This window comes from Glycine max, chromosome 1 (assembly GCF_000004515.6).
Source record: "Glycine max cultivar Williams 82 chromosome 1, Glycine_max_v4.0, whole genome shotgun sequence".
In the NCBI taxonomy this organism is placed as follows: domain Eukaryota; kingdom Viridiplantae; phylum Streptophyta; class Magnoliopsida; order Fabales; family Fabaceae; genus Glycine; species Glycine max.
This window is the reverse complement of record NC_016088.4, coordinates 822274-845650: the sequence shown is the minus strand read 5'-3', so window position 1 is coordinate 845650 and position 23377 is coordinate 822274. Positions and strand designations below refer to the sequence as shown.

At 33.3% G+C, this 23377-nt stretch overlaps 3 protein-coding genes across 5 annotated transcripts; 2 read left to right on the top strand and 1 right to left on the bottom strand.

Moving 5' to 3' along the window:
* The first annotated feature begins 833 nt into the window (after nucleotides 1–833).
* Nucleotides 834–3168, top strand: LOC732608 (GAMYB-binding protein). Its single transcript, NM_001250783.3, has one exon. It carries the CDS (start codon nucleotides 943–945, stop codon nucleotides 2779–2781), a length of 1839 nt encoding a protein of 612 aa, NP_001237712.2. The 5' UTR covers nucleotides 834–942; the 3' UTR covers nucleotides 2782–3168.
* Nucleotides 3169–8789: 5621 nt separating this feature from the next.
* Nucleotides 8790–13643, top strand: LOC100796117 (NADP-dependent malic enzyme). Its single transcript, XM_003516756.5, has 19 exons — nucleotides 8790–9178; nucleotides 9579–9699; nucleotides 9823–9897; nucleotides 10224–10375; nucleotides 10465–10570; nucleotides 10701–10766; nucleotides 10920–11015; nucleotides 11112–11183; nucleotides 11266–11349; nucleotides 11427–11525; nucleotides 11757–11804; nucleotides 11912–11965; nucleotides 12089–12187; nucleotides 12268–12357; nucleotides 12446–12523; nucleotides 12638–12712; nucleotides 12810–12900; nucleotides 13118–13246; nucleotides 13328–13643. Exons 1-19 carry the CDS (start codon nucleotides 9027–9029, stop codon nucleotides 13414–13416), a joined length of 1776 nt encoding a protein of 591 aa, XP_003516804.1. The 5' UTR covers nucleotides 8790–9026; the 3' UTR covers nucleotides 13417–13643.
* Nucleotides 13644–17796: 4153 nt separating this feature from the next.
* LOC100794532 (probable iron/ascorbate oxidoreductase DDB_G0283291-like) lies at nucleotides 17797–22900 on the bottom strand. Of its 3 annotated transcripts, none has more exons than NM_001370914.1 (11): nucleotides 22738–22900; nucleotides 22437–22632; nucleotides 22031–22132; nucleotides 21842–21893; nucleotides 21160–21281; nucleotides 20833–20933; nucleotides 20601–20659; nucleotides 20044–20100; nucleotides 19386–19431; nucleotides 18778–18857; nucleotides 17850–18325 (listed from the first exon to the last, which is right to left on the bottom strand). In NM_001370914.1, the coding sequence occupies exons 1-11, from the start codon at nucleotides 22828–22830 to the stop codon at nucleotides 18235–18237; spliced, it is 999 nt and encodes a 332-aa protein (NP_001357843.1). In that variant the 5' UTR covers nucleotides 22831–22900; the 3' UTR covers nucleotides 17850–18234. The 3 variants fall into 3 exon arrangements, with proteins under 3 accessions (XP_006572939.1, NP_001357843.1, NP_001276244.2); NM_001289315.2 differs by having other exon boundaries at nucleotides 22031–22129; XM_006572876.4 differs by lacking the exon at nucleotides 22738–22900 and having other exon boundaries at nucleotides 17797–18325; nucleotides 21832–21893; nucleotides 22031–22129.
* Nucleotides 22901–23377: the final 477 nt, after the last annotated feature.

Genomic DNA, 23377 nt, shown 5'->3' with positions numbered 1-23377 from the left:
ACTAACTTCATAAAAAAATATTATATTATCACCCATTATAAATGATTATACATAATAAATTTTTTAAGATTTATAATATCCCTATATATAAACGCGTAAAAATTATAAATTAATACTCCTTACAAAGGACCAACTAGATATTGTAAGAAAGGGAGTTCATTTATACAATAAGGAGGGAGTATATAATATAGAAGGTGAGACTTACACTCTCCTTACTTTCACAAATAGATATTTTTAATATATTTTTCTTCTTCTCATCAGATGGACATTTTACATATAACTCTTGGAACTAGCAAAATAATAATAATGTCTATCACTATTATTTTAAAATATAATCCTATTATCTTTAATCTATCATTTTTTATATCTCTAAATGTAATATTTTAATAATTTAGTAAAGAAATTTATTATTAATTAAAAAATCTTACATTATAATAAAAATGATTAACTGTAAATCTAAAGTGTAAATTGTATATTAAAAATATTTATTTATTATAATTTTTAATTATAATAATTCCATATTAAAAAATATTTATCATGAAATTTAATTTCATATAATTCAATATTCTTATTTGATGTAAATAAATATTATGTGAGTGATGTTAATGATTTTTTTGAAAACTTATGCTACTCTATTAATTATAAAATAAATAAATATTTATGTCCTAATTTTATAAAAATATTTACATTATTACTCCATTAGTTGTCTTATATAATAATTTTATCAAGGTTTAAAATAATTATTTAAAAATTATATCTATTACAATTTGTAATTGCAACAAACACTTATAAAAGGGCCAACACTACCCAACCACACTGCGTATTGTATAAATCAAATTCTTAAATAAAAGTGCCCCCATTTTCCCAAAATCACCATCTAGAGTTTTCTCTTTTCCACTGAAAATCAAATTAGGGTTTGGATTTCGGAATTGCCACAGAATCATGGCCACTCTGAAAGAGCTTCTTCCTCCTGCAAAATCCTCCTCCACCGCCTACTACGACCACACCAACGATCCATGGTTCAAGCAGCGTTTCTCCTCAGAAGAGGAGGAGAAATCCGCCGCCGCCGCCGCCGCCAAGCAGAAGCCCGTTCCCCCCTACCTGAAGCGCGCCGGCTTCGTTCCTCGGAAAATCGAGGACTTCGGAGACGGCGGCGCCTTCCCTGAGATCCACGTTGCACAGTATCCTCTCGACATGGGAAGAGAAAAGTCCGGCGCCAAACCTGGATCCAAAATCCTCCCTGTCACCGTCGACGCTAACGGCAACGTTGCCTACGATGCCATCGTGAGGCAAAACGAGAACGCAAGAAAAATTGTCTACACGCAGCAGAAGGATCTTATCCCTAAGTTTCTCAAGAACGACGAAGATGACGACGACGTCGTTTCCGACGACGAAGCACAGAAACAGATCGAGGAAACGATGCAGGAGACCAAGGCCGCTTTGGAGAAAATCGTGAACGTTAGGTTAAGCGCTGCGCAACCGAAGAATGTTCCGAAGCAGAACTCCGATGCGAAGTATATAAAGTACAAACCCTCGCAGCAATCCGATGCGTTCAATTCGGGTGCTAAGGAGAGGGTTATTAGGATGGTTGAGATGCCGGTGGATCCGCTTGAGCCTCCGAAGTTCAAGCACAAGCGTGTTCCAAAGGCTTCGGGGTCTCCGCCGGTGCCGGTGATGCACTCCCCGCCGAGGCCGGTGACGGTGAAGGACCAGCAGGATTGGAAGATTCCTCCTTGCATCTCGAATTGGAAGAATCCTAAGGGTTATACTATTCCTCTTGATAAGAGGCTTGCTGCTGATGGGAGAGGCCTTCAGGAGGTTCAGATTAATGACAATTTCGCGAAATTATCGGAGGCACTGTATGTGGCGGAGCAGAAGGCGAGGGAGGCTGTTGCAATGAGGTCCAAGGTGCAGAAGGAGATGATGTTGAAGGAGAAGGAGAGGAAGGAGCAGGAATTGAGGGCATTGGCGCAGAAGGCACGGTCTGAAAGAATTGGAGGGGAGAGAATTGGGGTTGTACCAGCCGCGCCACCAGCTGTGGCGGTGGATGAGGACGATATGAGAGTTGATTATGAGCATGAGAAGGAGAATCCGAGGGAGAGGGATAGGGAGAGGAGTTTTGTGAAGGAGAGTAGGGAGGAGAAGGAGGAGAGGATGCAGCGCGAGAAAATTCGTGAGGAGAGGAGGAAGGAGAGGGAGAGGGAGAGGAGGTTGGAGGCCAAGGATGCTGCTATGGGGAAGAGGAGTAAGATTACGCGGGATAGGGATCGTGATATTAGTGAAAAGGTTGCTCTTGGTATGGCCTCTACTAAACCAGGGACTGAGGTTATGTATGATGAGAGACTGTTTAACCAGGATAAGGGAATTGCGTCTGGGTTTGCCACCGATGATCAGTACAATGTGTATGAGCATGGGCTGTTTACTGCCCAGCCAACGCTGTCCACTTTGTATAGGCCAAAGAAGAATCTTGATGATGAGACTTATGGAGGTGCTGATGAGCAGTTGGAGAAGATTATGAAGACTGATAGGTTTAAGCCCGATAAAGGGTTTGCTGGGGCTTCTGAGAGGGCTGGTCCGAGGGATAGGCCGGTCGAGTTTGAGAATGAAGAGGCTGATCCGTTTGGTTTGGATCAGTTCTTGACTGAGGTGAAGAAGGGTAAGAAGGCCATGGAGAAAGTGGGTGGTGGAGGGACTATGAGGGCAAGTGCTGGATCATCTATGCGGGATGGTAACGAGGGAGGTTCAGGTAGGACTCGCATTGGATTTGAAAGAGGGCATTAGGTAGCACAATATTTAATGTTGCCTGACCTATTTCTAGTGCGTAGTGTTGACTGTTGAATATCCACCGTAATGGCTTAGGTTGCTATGTCTGAAAATGGGTGGTTAGAACAATGTGCTTGTGTTAGCATTTTGGTTTTTCTCCAACCCCCTGCCCTGCCGCCCTGCTTAGGTGGTGAAATAAACTGTTTTTGTACACTATTTCAATTCTGTTAAAACTGCTTATGGATGTTACAACAATCTCTTTCCAGTAAATTATATATTGAATGAAATGTATTGTTTAAAGTAGATCCTTGTCTATTGGGGGCGTATTTGCTCTGGTTTTGGAAGCTTTGGACTTGTGGAAGCTTTTTCTTTCCATCTCACATGTTGATATACAAAGATTTGAAACTTTCAATGTGTGGTTTCCATGCTTTGATTAATTGATTAGAGACAGTATTTACTATTTAGCAACTCATGATAACCATGCTTTGAAAATATGTACATCTTGTTGTGATCCAGCATCTGTTAAGGCTGTCATAGCACATTAATGCATTTTGGGATTTGCATGCGGCACTCATTACATTGATAGTTAGAACACAATATTTCTTTCATGGTTTAGTGATATTCGGTACTTGGTTTAGAGCTGAAATTGCTGTTGTAGACAACTGCATTTGTTTTCTCTGGCAGTCATTATTTCCACTTGTTATTTCTGTTTATATTATAGATAACCAAAATATGGTTAAACAATACACCAGCGGTTTGATCTGCTGTAGCAGTTTGATGAGACCCTTGAGTCCAATAATTTCTTGGACAAAGAACTATTACCGGTTCAGCAGGTGAACTATGAAACTAAGGGGGTTAAAAGTGTATTCTAGGAGGGGAAAAGGTGCGACACGTGGCAAAGAATCCAGGGGTAGAGATTAGAGAGGATTGTGTTATTAAAAGTACGTTCAATTAGTGGTTAGGAAATTTGGCATTAGGCTTGGGCAAGGAAGCAAGAGAGGATTCTGTTATGATGAGTGGGCAAGGTTTGGGGAACCCATGATGGTGGGGGAGAGACGTTTCTGTTTTAGAGAGATTGAGGAGTCAAGGGGAGGTTGTTAATTAGTCATTAAGAAATTCGGCTTTAGGCTTCGGCAAGGAAACAGTGGGTTCCTTGAGTATTTCCTATTAATTTCTTTTATGGTATTGATACTTGGATATCTCATTTCACCCTATGGTGAGATTAATACACTGTTTTTCATTTTCATTCTGAAGACTGGAGGTTATTCATATTACTGTTTGGTGGTTGTTTCATTCTTTTCTCGTGTGCATTTTTATTGAACTGAATATATCAGCCTGATGTGGCAGCCTACATGAAATAAAACTCAACTATTTGGTGCTTTTTTTTCTAATTTCTGCATAGATTCAAACTAACTAAATGAGTTGATGATAATTATCTTGGATACTTATCAAGCAGCAATAGTTCTGAGTTATGCGAGTTCATACCAGTCATTAAGATACACTTTTAAACTGATGAAAATATTTCTTTTAAACTATACTATAATTGTTTTTCTTGCATATAAAGGAGTAGAGGTCTAACCTTACACTTTTAATGTTGTGGATAGTCAAGAAATGGAAAGTAGTGTAGTTCATTTTACTTTGTTAAATTCCATCTTTCCCAATTGATGTTGTTTGATAACTATATGTGAGAAGTGAGGGTCTTTGAAAACTATAGATAGTTATGAGAATATATGATGAATGGTATGAGCAATGTAGTGTTTCCATTTGCGCCAGTTTACAGCTTCTTGACTTAATCGGTTGTGAGGGTGTTTCTGGAGAATGTATTGTTGAGGCTTTAAAGAGATGTTATAAGAGGCATTTGAACCTGTGGCTTGTACAGGGATTAAAGTGTTTGAGATAGAAAACTGGAGGGCATTGAAATAGTTGAATCTAAAGAATTGTAGGTTTGTGAATGATGATTTTGTTGCTCGGGTGGAGTTTCTTTTGGTATTGATGTACCTGCCAGTAGTAAGAATTCTCTTTGGGGGTTAAGAGTAGTGATATTTTAACAACATTCTCACAACACATTTCACATAACAAAGAAATGAATAAAAATAAAAGACTAGTGTAAAATAAGATGGGTGATGTGTCGAAAAGAAATAAGAAAAAAAAAATGTTTTATGAGAATGTATTGTTAAAATAGCATTGCACTGTAAATAACATTCTTATGATAAGTTGCAAGCTATGTGTTGTGTGTGATTTTTTTCATTAGTGTTGTTTTTTCGTTTGAGGAAGGTATGTAACGTAATGGCATGAATAAATACTAGTTTCTCCATTCTATTAATCGTTGTATTTCTTGATTAACATTATAACCTTCAGTGATCAGGGTTGAGATAGACCTGGGTTATGCCTCTCGAATACTCAAAGCATAAATTCATAATGTTACGTGGAGCAAAATTAATAATGGTAAAAGGTCACGGTTCTCACGAGTAAGATTAACATGCTATTTGACTTTCTTTTCTTCACAGTTCCCGCAACTTTTTTAAACATATTATCGATTGTTTAAATTTATTTGTTAAAAAATTATTTGTTTAAACTATTTTAGTTAAAAAAATAAATTTTCACTTTTAAAAAAAATCTATCTATCTCTTAAACAAGTACTTTCTTAAAAAAGTTTTTTTTTAAAATTTTTTTTAGTTTGAATAAACGGGTTCATTTTAGCGTTAAGTAAAATTCATTTTCAAACTCTTCACTAATCACTAGTCTAATTTTAGTCCTTCGTCGCTAGTTTAGTTAGGGACTTTATTACTATTTTTTTTTGTCTTACTTTTTATATTTTATAAATATTCTAATTAAGTATTGCTTTTATTAAAAGTGAATTGATCCAATGAGTTTTGCATCGAATTATTGGTGTTGTCGAAAGAAAAATCAAATAAAAGAAAGGGCGTGACATTACTTTAAAGTCAATGCATGGGACAACCTGCATAATTATTGTCTATCTTTCTATCTATTGTGACGGTGATGATAAGATAAGGTGACTCATGAGCCAGATGATGATCATGAAAAAAAATCCTTTGTACCAAAAAAGGGCAAATTATAATATTGACAGAAAATCACATTAATTTGATCTACGAGCTTATTCATATATATATATATATATATATATATATATATATATATATTAACAATTAAGTCCTTTTTTATTCTCATGTGTATCAAAAAAAAAATAGATGTCAAGCTGTCAATTATATAGGTAGATTGTCGCATATTGAGAAATTAATTTCTTATTCTCAACTAGTTATATTTACGTTAAGAAAAAATCATCAAGTCATGTAGTCTATATATTTTTCTCTTTATTACGATATAAACATATGCCACTTTTTTAATTGATATATTCATCTAATATTTTTCAGTTAGCCTAAAATAATTTAGTTTCAGAGTCAGTCTCTTTAAATTAAAAAAGTAAGGCACTAAATGAAAATTACGTTTGGATTAATAAAAGTAAATGATATTAGTTGTAATAAAAGTCCTGATATTTTTAGTTTTCTTTGGTGGATATTCTTTCTTACAAGAAAAATATTCACATTTATTCAGCAGACATGATTGCATCTTTTTTTGTATTTTTTTAGTGTACATTTCATTTTTGTTTTGTTTCTATGCTTTGGTTGAAAAAGACATCACCATTTAATAACACTTGGAAAGCGCGTGTTCTGACTAAAATGCCGCCTTGGCATCCGTTTTCTTGTCTAACTAAGGCAATTTAATACCTCTAATCATAAATTATTATAAATACATTACAATTTTATCAATTACAACAATTGTTTTTTATTTCGTAAAAATGAAAGATAATATTAAAAAGTTTATAATAATTCATGCATTTTATTTAATCAATCAAATTAAATTTTTTTATATCAAAATAATACTTTATTCAATAAATATCTTACGAGTATTTGGTGGTCAGGATAGTTATCCTATTGTATTATAATTCGTTATTTATTACATCAATGAGATATGATAGTGTTATGTTATGGCTTGTCCTATCCTATTTTATTCTAGTGCATGTCTTATTTTCAAGGAAAGTTAAGTTATAATTGGTAGGTAGGGTAAAAATTTCTCTCAGTCTATATATGATAATAAATTAATTTATATATATATATATATATATTAGTCAATAATATATTAATTTATAGAATATATATTATATTTTTTAATTATCATACTATCTTATATATATAATAATCATAATAATAATTTTGACCCATAAATTTAAATTAAATGATTATTATTCAAATATTTTTCAAAGTTAAACATTTGACTATTTTAAAAACATTATATAATTTGTTTATAATTATAAAAAAGTAACTACATAAATAAAATATATTTTTTGTATAGTTTAGTTAAAATTATTTTCTAAAAAAATTTCATAGTTTATTAAAAAAATTAAATTTGTAATAAAAAATTAAAATTTTATTTTTAGAAAATTATAGGTAATTTAATGAAATAATATTTTTTAAATTTGAGCATATCCGTTATTTAGTGCGTACTAAATATCAAATAAGATTAACTTATATTCTTATTATACCCTATTTTTATCTTATACGCATGTTATCTTATACATAATCACCAAATGAGTCCTATTTTTTTTACTCAAATAAATATCCTAATTTTATTTGCCAAAACTTCTTCAAATAATAGGATAACCAATAAATTAAGTGTAACACTAATAGCAAGAAGACTTAAAAGGAGAAACTTAAATTCATTTGTTTATATAGATTAAAGCATTGAGTTTTTCTACACTCTTACAACAAACTTTTTACCTATTCTTGATTTTAATGTGACAATTGAGGTTTTCTTTTTATTACAACTCCCTCTAACTCAAAACTATAAATTATTCAATTTTGTGAATTTTTGTTTTCTATATTACAACTTGCTCATTTCTATTTAATTTAGAATTTCACCTTCATATTTGCATTTTAATACTTTTTTCATGCTTAATTTTGACATTCACATTTATCAATCCATTAAGATGAATTATATCAAATCACTTAAAATGTGTTTAGTTTGACGTTTGAATATTTAAATTGAGATTTATCTTGCATGAAAATTTATACTTGCTTACTTAACAAATTATTTGTTCAGTTGAATTGGGCGTGACTTCAATCAAACTAGAGTTTACCTCGAAATTATCTTCTTATTACTTTTCCATTGAAAATAAAAAAATCAAATGTAAATCAAGTACACTAGACCTACTTTTAACTCTTTTAACTAGAGTTAAGTTTACAAAATTAATTTCAATTTTTCAATTGTAATTCAGAGACACTTTAACACATTTTGTTGACAAATTGTTAGTTATAGCTTTTAATTCTTGAATTTTTGTATCAAAGTTATCATCACTTGGACACTAGGAATATATTTTAATGCGAATTAACTTTTGCCAAAATGTTACGAATACTTCATAATTAGCATTACATCCAATTCTTATGATAAGAAACAAATAATAAAGTAATCATTATCACTCATTTCTTACAGAAGTAGTATTAGTCAGGTGTGATGACAAAAATAATTACACTACAAAGTCTCCATTTCTAACTCTCTTTGTCGTTTGTTAGTGCGTACATAATTTCTCTTCTAACAATTAGGTGACAAGCCTGGTTAACTTCATGGTGTTTATTTGTGGTCTGGTTGTGGCTTCTTGGTTTAATGATAAAATTCAGTTTACTTTGTTTTTTTAAAAAAAGTCCATGATATTTAACTGTTTATCATATGAAACAATTCGTGTAAAATACTAACATAGAACGTGTTTTTTTCCACAAAAACAATTCGTATTTTTCATATGCTGTTATACTCACGACCATTTTCCCCAACACAGAACGTGGCCAGTCTAAAGCACACTTCCTCTGCTACATGTTTTCGATTTATATCATATTATCTTTGTTTTTTGGAATTAACCACTCCTTTAACGTTAATAACGTCCTCTTATTATACACTTGTATATCTATCTAGCAACTCATAAGCATTGAAAGTATTATTACTTTAGTAGAAGTGGTGCACAGTGCACACTCATTTCATCACATGGTTTCACTTTTCAAATAGAAAACGACGAAACCATTAGATTATTTTTCTTCCCTTGAGTCTCTTTATTTTATTGTATTGCAAGTCATCACGTCAATAAATAAGAGTGGTGGTGGTGGTGTTGTGGATCATTGGCATTTTTGTTTTTTAGCACTTCACAACTCTCCAATCGTATCACTTAGTTACGTTACAGTGTTACAGTGGTGAGTTGAATGGAGAGCACACTTAAGGCCCTGAGAGATGGTGAATCAGTGCTTGATCTGAGTCCAAGATCCACCGTCAGCGGCGGCGTCGAAGATGTCTACGGTGAAGATCATGCTACTGAAGACCAACTTGTCACCCCATGGAATTTCTCAGTTGCCAGGTTTCATAATTTGCATTCTTTATCAGTTTTTCTGAGCTTCTCACAACTTCAATCAGTTATACACGAGATTAGACTAGACTATGAGATTGTTTAAAGAAGTGGTTAATTAGCAGAAGTTGAACTTGTTGACTTTAATAAAATTTCTGACCGTCTCTACTCAAAACTTCCATGTATAACATAGGAAGTTACATGAGCGAGCTTCTACAAAAGTTAAATGTATAAGTTGATTTTAGCTTACGAAAGAAGAATTAAGTCGTTTGAATTTCTTCTTTTGAAGTTTTTATGGAGACATTTACTCAGGATAATATATCATATAGGAATGGTAATGATTAGTTAATATTTGATCATTTTTTAGTTAGCTGAAACTGTGTCTGAGTTTCTATAAGAGTTTGTGCTGCAGTGGGTATTGTTTGCTTAGAGATCCGCAATACAACAAAGGGCTTGCTTTCACTGAGAAAGAGAGGGATGCACACTATTTGCGTGGACTACTACCTCCAACAATTACCTCCCAGCAACTTCAGGTTTGATCTATGATTTTTACCTATTATCTTTTATTTGGCTATTTTCTTTCATTTTTTTTTTTACTTTTTCCTTTTTGGCCCTTCCCTTTAGTTTTGATCACTTCTTTCTACTACTGTTTACAGGGGAAGCAGTTGATAAACAATATCCGACAGTATCAGGTTCCCTTGCAAAAGTATCAGGCTATGATGGAACTTCAGGCAAGCTTTTTCAACTCATCATATATAGTTTTATTACACAGCATGAGATTATTTTTGATTAAGTTTGTCTTTTTCATGATGTTACTAAGGTTGTCTTCTTTAGTCTGTGATGGATGGAAGTGGCATATAATTAATTGCAAATATTTTATACTAATTCTCTTTCTTTCACCCATTATCTCTTCTTTTCTCCTTTTATTATGGTTCCTTGAACTAAAAAATAGAACCTAAAGACTCCGATGCCATTGAATTTTATCAAGGGAACATGGAAAATATTGTTCCTCTAGTTCTGAAAATTGAAAAGTGAAACATGTTGTGCTGGTACGCAGGAGACAAATGAAAGGCTGTTTTACAAACTTCTAATTGATAATGTTGAGGAACTACTCCCAATTGTGTATACTCCTGTTGTTGGTGAGGCTTGCCAGAAATATGGGAGCATCTTCAAGCGTCCTCAGGGTCTTTTCATAAGTTTGAAAGAGAAGTATAAATTTCTTTATTCATGTGGTTTGTATGTATGCAATTTTGGACTACATTTTAATGCAGGGTCATTAAGCTGTTGGCCTTTTTTAGGGGGAAGATTCTTGAAGTATTGAAAAACTGGCCTGAGAAAAGTATTCAAGTTATTGTTGTAACAGATGGTGAACGAATTTTGGGACTTGGGGATCTTGGATGTCAGGTATTTCACTTGAATATTTTCCCCATAAGAATCAAATTCATTGATATGAAAAACTATCATGCAAGTTATCAAGATATCTGTTGAAAGTGGATGATTTACTCTTCACATAATGATGTTGAATGTGCTTTAGGGGATGGGAATTCCTGTTGGTAAATTGGCCTTGTACACAGCACTAGGAGGAGTTAGACCATCAGCAGTAAGCACTTTAGATATTTTCTTATATTCTTATTATTATATCATTATATGTCTCCTTTCTCTTTTTGGAACATTGAGATTATTGAGTAATATTATAATTGAGTTCGCTCTTGTGAGTCGTGTAGTGATGTTTTCTTTCTTTTTCTGTGGCTAGTGTTTGCCTATTACGATTGATGTGGGGACAAACAATGAGAAATTACTAAATGATGAGTTTTACATTGGGCTTAGACAAAAGAGGGCAACTGGGCAGGTTGGTATGACTAACATAATAACACATATGGATTTTATCTGCATCCTTTTAAGTTGGATTAATCTTGATGCAATTTGGTTTCTGCTTTCTTCTTAGGAATATTCTGAACTTTTGCACGAGTTCATGACTGCTGTCAAGCAAAACTACGGAGAAAAAGTTCTTGTTCAGGTCGCAAATTTTTTGATTGATTCTTAAGATTTCTGAGCTCATCCAATCTTTGTATCTGACTGTTTAAATTGATTTTCTGCAGTTTGAAGATTTTGCAAACCACAATGCTTTTGAGTTGCTTGCAAAATATGGCACAACTCATCTTGTTTTCAACGATGATATTCAGGTACTAAGTTGCATAAAGGCTGACACATACATCTTGAAGATTGTTGTGTTCTAATTGTTAATGCCTTATTGTCTCAGGGGACTGCATCTGTTGTTCTTGCTGGGGTTGTGGCAGCCTTGAAGCTCATTGGAGGTACTCTGGCTGACCACACATTCTTGTTTCTTGGTGCTGGAGAGGTATTTTTCCCTTTTTTCTTGCTTAATATCTATGCATATTTTCATGCTGCTGAGGCAAAGGCAAACAACCAGTGGAATAGAATAAGTAGTGCATAGTTTTGTATACTTTTAAACACCCACTTTCTTATTTTTATACTTCTTGTTTTGTGCCTTATGAATGCACAGTCTCACACATCACTTGTTGTCTGTAATTGGCAAGATTGTCTGATTTATTTTCTTCATGTTTTTTAGGCAGGAACTGGAATAGCAGAACTAATAGCTCTTGAGATGTCAAAGCAGGTGAATAAGTTATTTATTGTTTATACTTTATAAAGTGATCATGCTGATTTCTTGAGTCAGTTTATAAATTGAAATTGTTAATTTTCTTATATTTATTTCTCGCGCAGACAAAGACACCTATAGAGGAGACTCGCAAGAAGATATGGCTTGTAGACTCAAAGGTAGTGGAAAATCATGATGGGTTTCACGAAAATTAGTACATATTACATTTTAGTTTAATTTGTGTTATTTTTTATTTTAATAGTTTAAGCTTCTCTTTAGTATTTATTTTTTTTCTCTTGCAGGGTTTGATTGTTGGTTCAAGAAAGGCTTCACTTCAACACTTCAAGCAGCCTTGGGCTCATGAGCATGAGCCTGTAGGCAGTCTCTTAGAAGCTGTTAAGGTGTCAAACTATGCTTGTTTATGACTTGCTGTAGGTTGTGTTTTCTTGTGTCTCTATCCTTAATTAGGTTACATCTTCAGGTAATCAAGCCTACAGTTTTGATTGGGTCATCAGGAGTGGGAAAAACATTTACAAAGGAAGTAATTGAGGCTGTGACTTCTATAAATGAAGTAAACTCTTATCTCTTCTTGCACATGAGTATCTGTGTGATTCTTTAGATAGAAAATCTTGATAGGAACCATCATGCTTGGCTTGCAGAAACCTCTTGTCCTGGCTCTCTCCAATCCAACTTCACAGTCTGAGTGTACAGCTGAAGAGGCTTATCAATGGAGTGAGGTAAAATAAGAGACAACAACATCTGTCTCTCGAACTGGTTGAGATTTCATTGATTTGATGCAAATGATGCATTATTATTCCCACAACTTATCTTCTCTCGTCTTCAAAACATAGGGTCGTGCAATTTTTGCTAGTGGAAGTCCATTTGATCCTGTAGAATACAAGGGCAAAGTGTACTATTCTGGCCAGGTTTTGCAATCTTCTCCACCTTCATGAACACCTCTCCTATTTAGTTATACACAACAACATTATATCTAAGTCTTGCTCCAATGCCTTGTCCATTCAGGCCAACAATGCTTACATTTTCCCGGGCTTTGGTCTGGGGTTGGTAATCTCAGGAGCAATCAGAGTGCATGATGATATGCTTCTAGCAGCTTGTAAGTGGATAACAAATTAATACATTCAACAAACATGATGTTTTGTTCTTTCACTTCTTTGTATCCTCTTTGTTTCACTTCTAAACTTCTTCCATTGTTGGATATAGTGGTTCCACTGCACATTTTCTTTGATTTGTTTACGCAAGTATTTTTACTTGTGATCTGAATCATGCTTTTCACAAAGGAATTTTCAGCATTATTCTTGTGTAATTTACAGCGGAAGCCTTGGCTAAACTAGTGTCCAACGAGAACTACGAAAAGGGCTTGATTTATCCACCATTCTCTAACATCAGAGAAATTTCAGCTAACATAGCAGCAAGTGTAGCTGGCAAGGCATATGAGCTAGGTTTGTACTCATTGTCACGACACCTATCTGTCTCTCATCATGGCATGTTTAGAAACTGACTATTGTTTTAACTTTTTTTAGGCTTGGCTACTCGTCTCCCTCGTCCTCAGAATCTTGTCAAGTATGCTGAGAGCTGCATGTATTCTCCTGTCTACAGAAACTATAGGTGAATTATGGGGCAAGTCACTTGACTTTGGCTGTAATAAACACATGTCTTGGTGGCATGTGTGAGTTGTTTTATGTAACTTATGCATAAGTGAGTGGTTTTATGCTATTTATTATGAAATCACCAAAACTGCAGGTGAAGTATGCTTTTTGTTATGGGGCAAATCACTGTTAGCTTTGGCTGTAATAAAACATATAATGCTTTGTATTATGAAATCTTAGTTTCATCTCATGTCATGCCGATGACTGGCTCAATAAACCTTGTCATAGGAAGTGAGACAGGCTTCATTAGCGTGTTTGGGTGAAGCATGCACTTATTATACGTGGGTACGAAAAGTTAGACATGAAACTTGTGACACCCTCTACCCCTCACATATATATTAATAAAGGAATAAAAATTCAAATATTAATTAAAAGTATTTTTAAAACATTTTTAAATACAAGCTTTTCAAATGGATAAAAGGCTCACATTCACTTTCTTCTACATCATATTCAAACTTGTCCAAATAAATAATAAAGTCATCTCGACTCAAAGAAAATCATATAAGTCTCATACAATTAATATAGAACCTATATCCTAATGTCACATCCTATCAGAGCGTGGTGTTCCCGTGTCCTCTAGCATGAGGTTCTTCATAGTCATCCACCTATTCATCTGCTCCCCCGAACACAAGTTCAAGATCATCACAGGATCCAAACACAACAACACACAGGGAGTGAGTTATCACATTCCTAGCTAATAGAGAAACAAGACAATTAAATATACATATTATATAAATGAGATACCACTTGCTTAAACATAGCTCACGCAACTTCACCACTTCATCATTCAAAATTCACTTTTCAATTATCAATCACATTACACAAGAATCCCACACTTCGATCAAGATATAATAACACATCAATTAGCAAGCATATGCAATAGTTATGCTAAGACTCAATCCTATATGCAATGTGGTACCATGTCAGTGAAAAACCACCCTGGGGCGCTTAGGAGTACATAACAAGACACACCACACAATGGGTTTGTCCGGTCACTCTCACTAAGTAAGATCATAGGGAGACCAGTCAGGGTCACGATGTTTTGCGAGAATGCTTCAACCATATGAGATCAGCATAGGCTTAAAGGAGCACTCAAACCCGGTGACCCCCAAGGCCTACACTCCGAAGAGTCCGTCAGGGCCTCTCCCTCCTGATTCAGGTCCAACCCCTAAAATAATTTTTTTGCATGCAGACACTGCTCATGAATTATACAATACCCACGACCTTACACTCGTGTTTTAAACACGTTCAACACAATCGCACTATGATTTAACACTGGCTCCTAAATAGGAAACCTACATTTTCTCTTTAACACTGCGCATCAACGCTTTTCTCAAGATAACACTGGTCGGGTTATTGTACAATTCATAGCTTACAACACAAGTAATTTCACATCAAGTGTTAACTACACACTTATCCACAACTAGAACTCATTCACAATTTCACTTCTCATAGTGTGATAATTCACCATCACATGTTTACACGTATCTCACAAATTAACACATGTTCAACTTTACACTTATACTCAATCTCAATAACAATATTATAATCTCAAAGCAACATATTCTTCTACAATTCATCACATACTCACAATTTGAATCATCATTTCATATCCTCAATATAACCATTTATATAAAACACTATCACAACATTAGGACTAAAACCCCTTAACTAATATTACACAATTATATCAAAATCATAGGTCGAAATATACAAATATCAAGAGCACAATTTATCAAGCAATTTTCATTAGGACATCAATATTTTATTTATAATCATAAAGGAAAAATTGCAATTTAATAAACATCTCAAAATAAAACCCCAATTTAATCCTCTAAGGATCCCTACACATGTTCTCACTAATCCCCAATTGTGAATAACTCATCCCTTACCTCTGAGCGGACTCACGTGTCTTCAGCCAGGGATAGCAACATCTCTAGCGGTTCCCTGAAATTCTTTCAGTTATTCCTCCGACTGTTCCGATAGAATTCCCAAACGTCAGAGAGACGGAGAAGAGATTGAAACCTCCACTTATACTGTCTTCATGCGATTCCTTTTTCTCCCTCCACGAATATTATCTCGTAAATCCCAACGGTGGAAGCGTGCGGAATTGAATTTCGAACAACACATCCAAATTTCACAATAATCCAACGGTTAACGAAACCGAGATCGTAGTTTTACCAAGACAGCTCTGGGTTTCTGCGGGAAAGAAAAAAGCTACAATGCGAAGGGTGTTTCTCTCAGTTCATACATGATATCGAAATTCCCAACAGTGAGAATGCTCGGAATTGTGTTGCGAACATGATACTCAAATTTCACGACGATCCAACGGTGAACGGGTTCGAAATCGTCGTTTTTCTGAGACTGGTTTGGTGGCTGCGGGAAAAAGAAAGGGTTTTGAGAGGAGAAGGGGAAAAACAAAAATGAGGCCAAAAGGAGGCAGCTGACTTAACATAACTATTTATACCTAGGGTACTCAGCCTATTATTTACTCTATATTTATTTATTTATTTATTTATTTTACTAAAAAGCTTTTTAAATTTATTTACGAAAAATTGAGATGTTACAAAACTAAACATGCATTAACTTCTAAAATTAATTTCTTTTCCCTGTAATACGTTTGAATATAAAATTTATAATTAAAATTAATTTAGACAAACATCTTAATTAGCTTAAAATTAATGTGCGGTTGGAATGTCATTTGTAATGTGCTTGTGCTGACAAGCGTGTTGTTTTAGGTTCTCAAGTTGAGGTATATTTGGTTCTCCACCTTCTTTTATTATAAGTTTGAAACACATAAGTTAGCATTAATTAAGTTTAAAATGTAGGACAAAATTATATTCTCAAGTGAAAAATATTATTTATTTTGATATCTACATTTTAGAGACTCATCTAAAATTAGTATTTACTTCGTTCATATGATGATCAGATAGTATTCAATAGTCAAAATAATTTTTACCAATTTACTACATATAATTTGCTACATTAATATCAATTTTACAAAATGTGAGAATAATATCTCATTGAACCATTATTACTTCTTATCTAAAGTGAATTTGTTTGTAAAATATATCTATTATGTGTTATTTAATAAAGTATAAGAAAAACTTAGCCTATGAAATTAATTAAAAATAAATACATCCTTACTTAAATGGATGAACTCGTTTTAATTGAGTAACTTTTTTCTCCATTATTTTTTATGTTTTCTTCTATGTTTAACTATGACCGTACGTGTATATTTTATACCTCATTTTTTTTAACATTTATGTGAATGCTAGAGTGAAACTTGAATTGAAATTATTGTATAAAATACTTAAAAAACCAAAATATTGCATTGCAATTCAAAACACAATATACTTTGAAATCAATGTACTATTTTTGTATTATATTAATATTAATTGGAACAAAATCTTTCATATTTTTTAAAAATTATTCCTTCTTTTTTATAACAGAAGTTAAATCATTCTTTCTATTCTTTTGTTCTTTTGGTTTACTTTGATTCTATATGAAAAAATAGAAGAGTAAAGTAAAGCATATAATATATATATATATATATATATATATATATATATATATATATATATATATATATATATATTACGCGCACGCGCACACACACAAGCACACACGCACACGTATATATTATACACACATATATATTATATGCTTTATATAAAATAATAAAATAATTAAGTTCTATTTAGCTACCTTAATTAATTGAAAATTAATTTTCAAATAATAAAAATACATATCTTAACCTTTAAAAAGAAAAAAATATATGAATGATGCAAGAAGAAAATAAAAGAAAAATAAATAAATAAGAAGTGATGTAATATAAAGAGATAGAGAAAAAATAATTCAAAATAAGAAAATAGAGGAAGACTAGCATGGAGTACCACCTATCATTTGTGAAAAAGAATGTTCTAGTGTTGGATGAGAATTTGACAGCAGATGGATAACCAATTGGGCAGGTTAATTTAGGTCAAAATTGCAAATGAAAGGAGGGTTAAGTAGAGCCTAGAGGAAAGATGTAGTAGAAGAAGCTAGAAATGTAGAGAAATTGACACATAAGTGCATATATTGATGTGGCAAAAATAATAAAATGTTGTCACAGCATATGATTTGTCCAGCTCAGAATTTATATATTATAAATAGATTAACATTAGCCGCATCTATATCTATACTTGTATACAATTATATTTATTTTCTTTTAATTATTTATAAAACATAATCAACCATATGTTTGGGTGGACATTTGATGGACAAACCCAGTAAGATGTTAATCAGAGCTCTAAAAAGAATACTATGAAACGTTTGGAGAAATACAAACGTCCTTATAAAGGTACATAAAACATAAAACTTTTATTCTCGTAAGTCATATTGGCTAGAAACAAGAGATGAAAGCAAAATACTAATGTTCATTTTTCATCTTCCTATCATTCCCATTTCCCAACTTTAGGGTTGAATAAAAACATACATCTGTTAATTTCATACATGTTTTTTTCTTTTAGGTTTAACATTAAAGTACCAAACCATACAGCTAAATCCCCCTTCCCCAAAACAAAAACTAATTTGACATTCAAACAAATTCTACATAACATTGCTAATGTAGTAGTATGATGCTGTTAACCCTAACACATAATGCAGTCCAAAATTCCCCAGCTTCTCAGCTCCAAAAGACTAACTTCTTAAGCTTGTTGCTTATTGTAAATATCCAAATCAGCTTAGGTGAGTGTCCTTGTGAAAAATCTCCAGGCTGTTCAGTTCCAAAGGTTGACTACTCAAGCTTGCTGTTTCTTATAAATATTCAAATCAGCATGAGTGTCCTTGTAGCGCTGAGTCATGTAGTCATGGCATAAGATGGGAGGATATCTGGAACAAGAGAAAATGCAAGGATGTTAAGAACCACTACAAAAAGCCCAATTTCATTTTTAAGTTTCTATTTACAGAATTTTAATACTGTAGCTGCCTCCTATTAATTTGTCTGTATGATGAACAACTACGGCAATTTAATTCACATTCCTTCACATTATAAATTGTATGTTTTAAGCCTTGTTTGAATAAATTTCTCCATAAAAAATCAACTTAAGTTATCTCATCTAACGTTTCTAAAAGCCGATGTGCATAAGTTGATTTTAGCTCACGGAAGAAGCACAATTCATTTTGTTTTCTTATTTTCTTCTCCTATAAGTGCTTGTAGAAGAATTTATCTTTATGGATCCTTATTAACTTTATAACACAGAATGGAAGGATGAAATTTGAATGTGATATTAACTTTGTAACACACAATATGCTGTCAAATTTAGATGACATGCTTAACTCACTTGGGTGGATTACTATCTGATTTGCAGGTAGGCAAGCACTCCACTAGACAATCAAGACTAGGCTCCAAGAAGTATGCAATCTGTAAAAGGAAACAGCACAGGGATGAGCAAGTTGCATGATTTTGCTAAGCTTTGCAAGTTAAAACTGACATACAAAGATGCATAATCAAGGATGGACCAAATATTGTAGAGATTTAATTTTGGAAAATAATAACATAGTGAAGATTCCCATTGATCGCTATCAATGAATAAACAAAAGGGAAGATCAACTGTGCTGACAAAATCACCAACCGTGACATAAGTCAATCCTGGTGGCTGTAACCAATAATTGTCCTTAGCATTGTGAATTCCAGTGTTAGCAGATTATAATAGAGAACTACAAGACTATAAGCTTAAGCTTGAAATATTATTTATATTTGACCAGATATATGTATTATGTGCATACAACTTCAACTTAAAAAGTCTAAACACGAACAAACAACAGGGTATTTTAGGGAGGCAAAATATCTTATGTACTGTTTAACAATGTAATACCGTTTTTGCTATAAAATTAAAAATCAGAAGGTAATGAGAAAAAAGTTGAACCAGAAAAAAGAGCTGGGGCTTACAGAATATCTTCCTTGACCGTTTCCTAGAACTCTGTGCAGTGTGGACCTGAAGATAAATGCAAAGTAAATTGTTGATTATATGACAAATAAAATTTAATGAAAAAAGAATGCACAGTAAAGATACCCCAAAGGCTAAATCACATATTTTACTTAACTTAGCTTTTATTCATCACATATACTGTAAGTCTTAGCATTTTCTTTCTGGAAACAAATGGTAGAAATACCACATAACATTTGAAGTTTCACGAGAGCACATAAAAATAATAATCACATATGTAAACATGCAGTTCTCTGCTTCTATTGAAGCTTACAATTTTTATTAAATCTTTTAGTTCTTATAAAAATACAAGTGATCAACCATATGCACATGCAATTTCCATTTACTAATTAAAAGCTAAATCTAGCATCAAGGAAAATATCATGGCAATATGTGTGGTTTTTGACAATGATGAGGAAATGTAATGTTACAGATTTATATGTCAACTACATTATATCATACCACTAATAATCTAGCTAATTTATTACTTTTCATATTTCCCTAATGAGTAGTAGTGGTAGCTTGCCCATCATACAAATCAATTTAAATTCCTCCAAGGTCAGAAGTGTGCCCGCCTTCATTTAAAACCAGAAATATTGATAAGTGGGAAAGATTTCTTACTTAAAAACACAGTTGCTCCAGCGCTCCAGCATGTCACCAAGATTCACTATGAATGCTCTGCAACATAAACAATCAGTCAAATAATGTAATAATTCAGGAGAAGGGCATGACAAAGGTAACGAAGTTAAGATCTAGTAGCATAGATACTTCCTTACCTTCATGTGATGCTATTCCAAATACTTGATATAATGCAGCTCAAAAAGAATTAAAATTTTAGAAATACATTAGATGTGGTAGATAAGTTAATTTTACAATGAATGAATTGTTTTGTGGCATTCCAGATGATGCTATCAAATGAAAAATATGACCTTCTTACATGATCCCATTGTATAGATTTGTATGAATGACAATTGGAAAGACTCTATGAAATTAGGATAAACAAATCCAGAAAAAAAAATCTTGAATTTGAAGGAAGAAGGGCATGTCTGAATTTTTTTAGAAATTAGCCCATGAATTAAAAGGTAGGGAACTAGGGATGAAGAAGAAAGAATTCTCAGTTTCTCACTACTGCATTGCATGCAAATAGAAATAAAAGCTACAGTGACATAGGGACTAACCCCTTCAATGGTGCTACATCCTCCCATTTCTGAGGTTTAGCATCCCTATCTTTGCATATCTGCAATAGAAGACATTAATGTTCTTAATTAGTTGCACAAAAGTATTTGTAATATTGAAAAAAAAAAAAAAAAAAAAATATATATATATATATATATATATATATATATATATATATATATATATATATATATATATATATATTATATATATATATATAGGTAGCTTTCTTACTTGAAGACCTGGGACATCATCTGTTGCTAACAGTGTAATTAAACCAAAGTCGGTATGAGCTCCAGCTCCATATAATCCTTTCGAGGGATCTGAAACTTGACCTTCATGAAACAAAAATGAATACAATTGTATAAGCTATTTTTCTTTGTAACTGTACCAGATACAGTTACCAGCTGTGTATGTGATTTGTCACTTTTTGCATTATTATTACTACAAGACTTCCTTTAAAGAGAACCCGACATGTGCCATGCTGAATTCAGTACACAATATCAAGGTTATTGAGAAGATTCTGTATCTATACCAGGTATAAAGGCTACAATCCAATACCTTCATAGTGCAGCAAACGCAGAATTGCAATTGGCTCTCCAAGAATTTCTGGCCGATCAAAATAATTAGCATCCAGATCAAGTGCAAGGGCTATCATCTTTGCAACTGCTTTCCCCACTTCTCTGGATTCCCCAACAAAACAGACAGAAACAAATGAAAAACAAAAAATGTGAATCCCCTTTCCTTCACAATACAGAATTTAAGTCCAAATGAACAACCAAGGCAGTGAAACAGGATCTAATATTTTCTACATAGGAAGGGAGCAGTAACATTGATAAGAAAAGAAGCAAAACAAGACCTCAATCCCCTCGCACCATGGCTAGGAAGAACAAGGTAAGTAGATGAAACACTATGGAATTTTTTTTGTTGAAATGAAAACCATACATATGCTCTATATTAAGATTTTAAAAAACGATTCGCGGTTGCAACATCCAGGTTGTTAGTGTGTTTGCGACTGCAATTATGGCTGCATCAGCTACATTTGTCTCCAATTTTCCCGTCATATCAAGGAAAGTCACAAAGCCACGATCCCAATTGCAATTTAAAACCTTGTCCATATTAAAAACTATGGTTTATATAAAAGTACAGTAGGTAAGAGACAAACTAACAATTAGCTAGTACCACATGCAGCACAAATGATCAAAGTTAGATATTTTTGTCCTAAAGTCTCACCGATACATACAATGTCTCTTGATGGAACTTTTCCATGGTCTCCCTCCACCCGGGCAGAACATCTACATGGTAAAAAAAGTTCAGGAAAAAGTTTAAGAGAAGAAAAGAAAAGAAAATCTAAAAACCTGGAAGACTCATCTGGTACAAAGTAGACATTTTTGTCCTAAAGTCTCAAAGACCAAAAATTTGACTCGTTTACCTGGTGCGGGCCAGTTATTCGGTCCATAAAAAGGTTTCTTCGATTGTGGATCATCTTCACCTTTTTCAACTCCAATATAATACCCCTCTTTGTAATCTCCTACTTAACCCATCAGAGAAAAGGTTAGCAAGCCTCAGAATATGTTAATTCTTTGGTATTTTTGGTGTTACTTTCTAATTAGAATTAGAGTCTTATATCTAATAAAGGTTTAATGAAGGTTTACATTAAATATTACAAAGTGAAACTTCAATTCTGATAAGCTAATAACACCAAAAGCACATTTGGAACTGTATTTAAGTTTTTTAATGGTTCAGAATCACAAAACAAAGAAGAATAAGAAAACATGGTGGAATCTATGTAAACATGCAACAAACGGATAAGGGTATGTAGTACGTATGGTGCATACCATGTACTTGGTTTTCAGGATCAAGCAACTCATCAAGAACAGGGGTGTATCCCCTGTGTTGTTCATTCCTGAGAGTCTTCATCTTCTCGTTGTGAGGAAGAGAGAAGAACTTCTTGCTCTGCGCAAAAACCTCGTCCATGAATTCCTGGCTTATTCCATGATTGACAACGTAGAAAAAACCGGAATCCAAACATGCCTAAAACAAAGCAAAAAAACAACAACATTAAGATGACATAAAAAAAGATCATGGTCTAAAAACAAAGTGAATTGTGACAAATCATGTAAAAGAGGAAGCAAAAACCTCTTTGAGTAAGTTGACGGATTGGTTGATGTCGGGGTTGGAGAGATCGATGCAGTTGAGGGCAGAGAATTGGGGTGTGCTCTGTTTTCCCATGTTTGAAGAGCACCCAAGGAGAGCCTCTGCTAAGGTTCGTGAACCACTTTAATTTGCACTTTCCAATGACAAACAATAAAAAAGAAAAAGGTGGTTGGTTTTTTGCTTATGTAAGCCATATTCAACGCAACATCGTGGGTCCACAATCGTTGCCACCATTCATCCTATCCGTAGCAGCCAGTTATATATATTTTTTTCTTTTAAGTTTTCTTTTTATATTTTTTATTTCACTTATTTAGGAATGAAAATCTCTTGGTTGCAAATTAATATAGACTTGCCTTAATGTTAGTGAAGTGTAAAATCCTATGTTTACATGAATAAAAATCATTTATTTAATAAAAAAATTCGTATTTAATTTTTATTGTGTGTAAATTTTTTTTAGTCCCCACACTAATCATATATTACAGTTCAAATTAATGTCTCGTCTAATATTCAATTCATGAAAAAAAATATAAATTTGTTTGTTTTTCCTTCTTAAATTGGGCCATTGGTATTTTATCCATAATTGGATTTAAAAAGAAAATTGAGGTAGGTAAAGTTTGGTGAC

Excerpts from the sequence above, each read along its gene's own strand:
- LOC732608 (NM_001250783.3), top strand. The coding sequence starts at position 943 with ATGGCCACTCTGAAAGAGCTTCTTCCTCCTGCAAAATCCTCCTCCACC.
- LOC100796117 (XM_003516756.5), top strand. The coding sequence starts at position 9,027 with ATGGAGAGCACACTTAAGGCCCTGAGAGATGGTGAATCAGTGCTTGAT. Across the intron at positions 10,571-10,700 it reads TTGGGGATCTTGGATGTCAG|GGGATGGGAATTCCTGTTGG; the intron begins GTATTTCACTTG and ends AATGTGCTTTAG. Across the intron at positions 12,901-13,117 it reads TGATATGCTTCTAGCAGCTT|CGGAAGCCTTGGCTAAACTA; the intron begins GTAAGTGGATAA and ends TGTAATTTACAG.
- LOC100794532 (NM_001370914.1), bottom strand. The coding sequence starts at position 22,830 with ATGGGAAAACAGAGCACACCCCAATTCTCTGCCCTCAACTGCATCGAT. Across the intron at positions 22,633-22,737 it reads CCGTCAACTTACTCAAAGAG|GCATGTTTGGATTCCGGTTT; the intron begins GTTTTTGCTTCC and ends GCTTTGTTTTAG. Across the intron at positions 20,660-20,832 it reads ATGATGTCCCAGGTCTTCAA|ATATGCAAAGATAGGGATGC; the intron begins GTAAGAAAGCTA and ends CTTCTATTGCAG.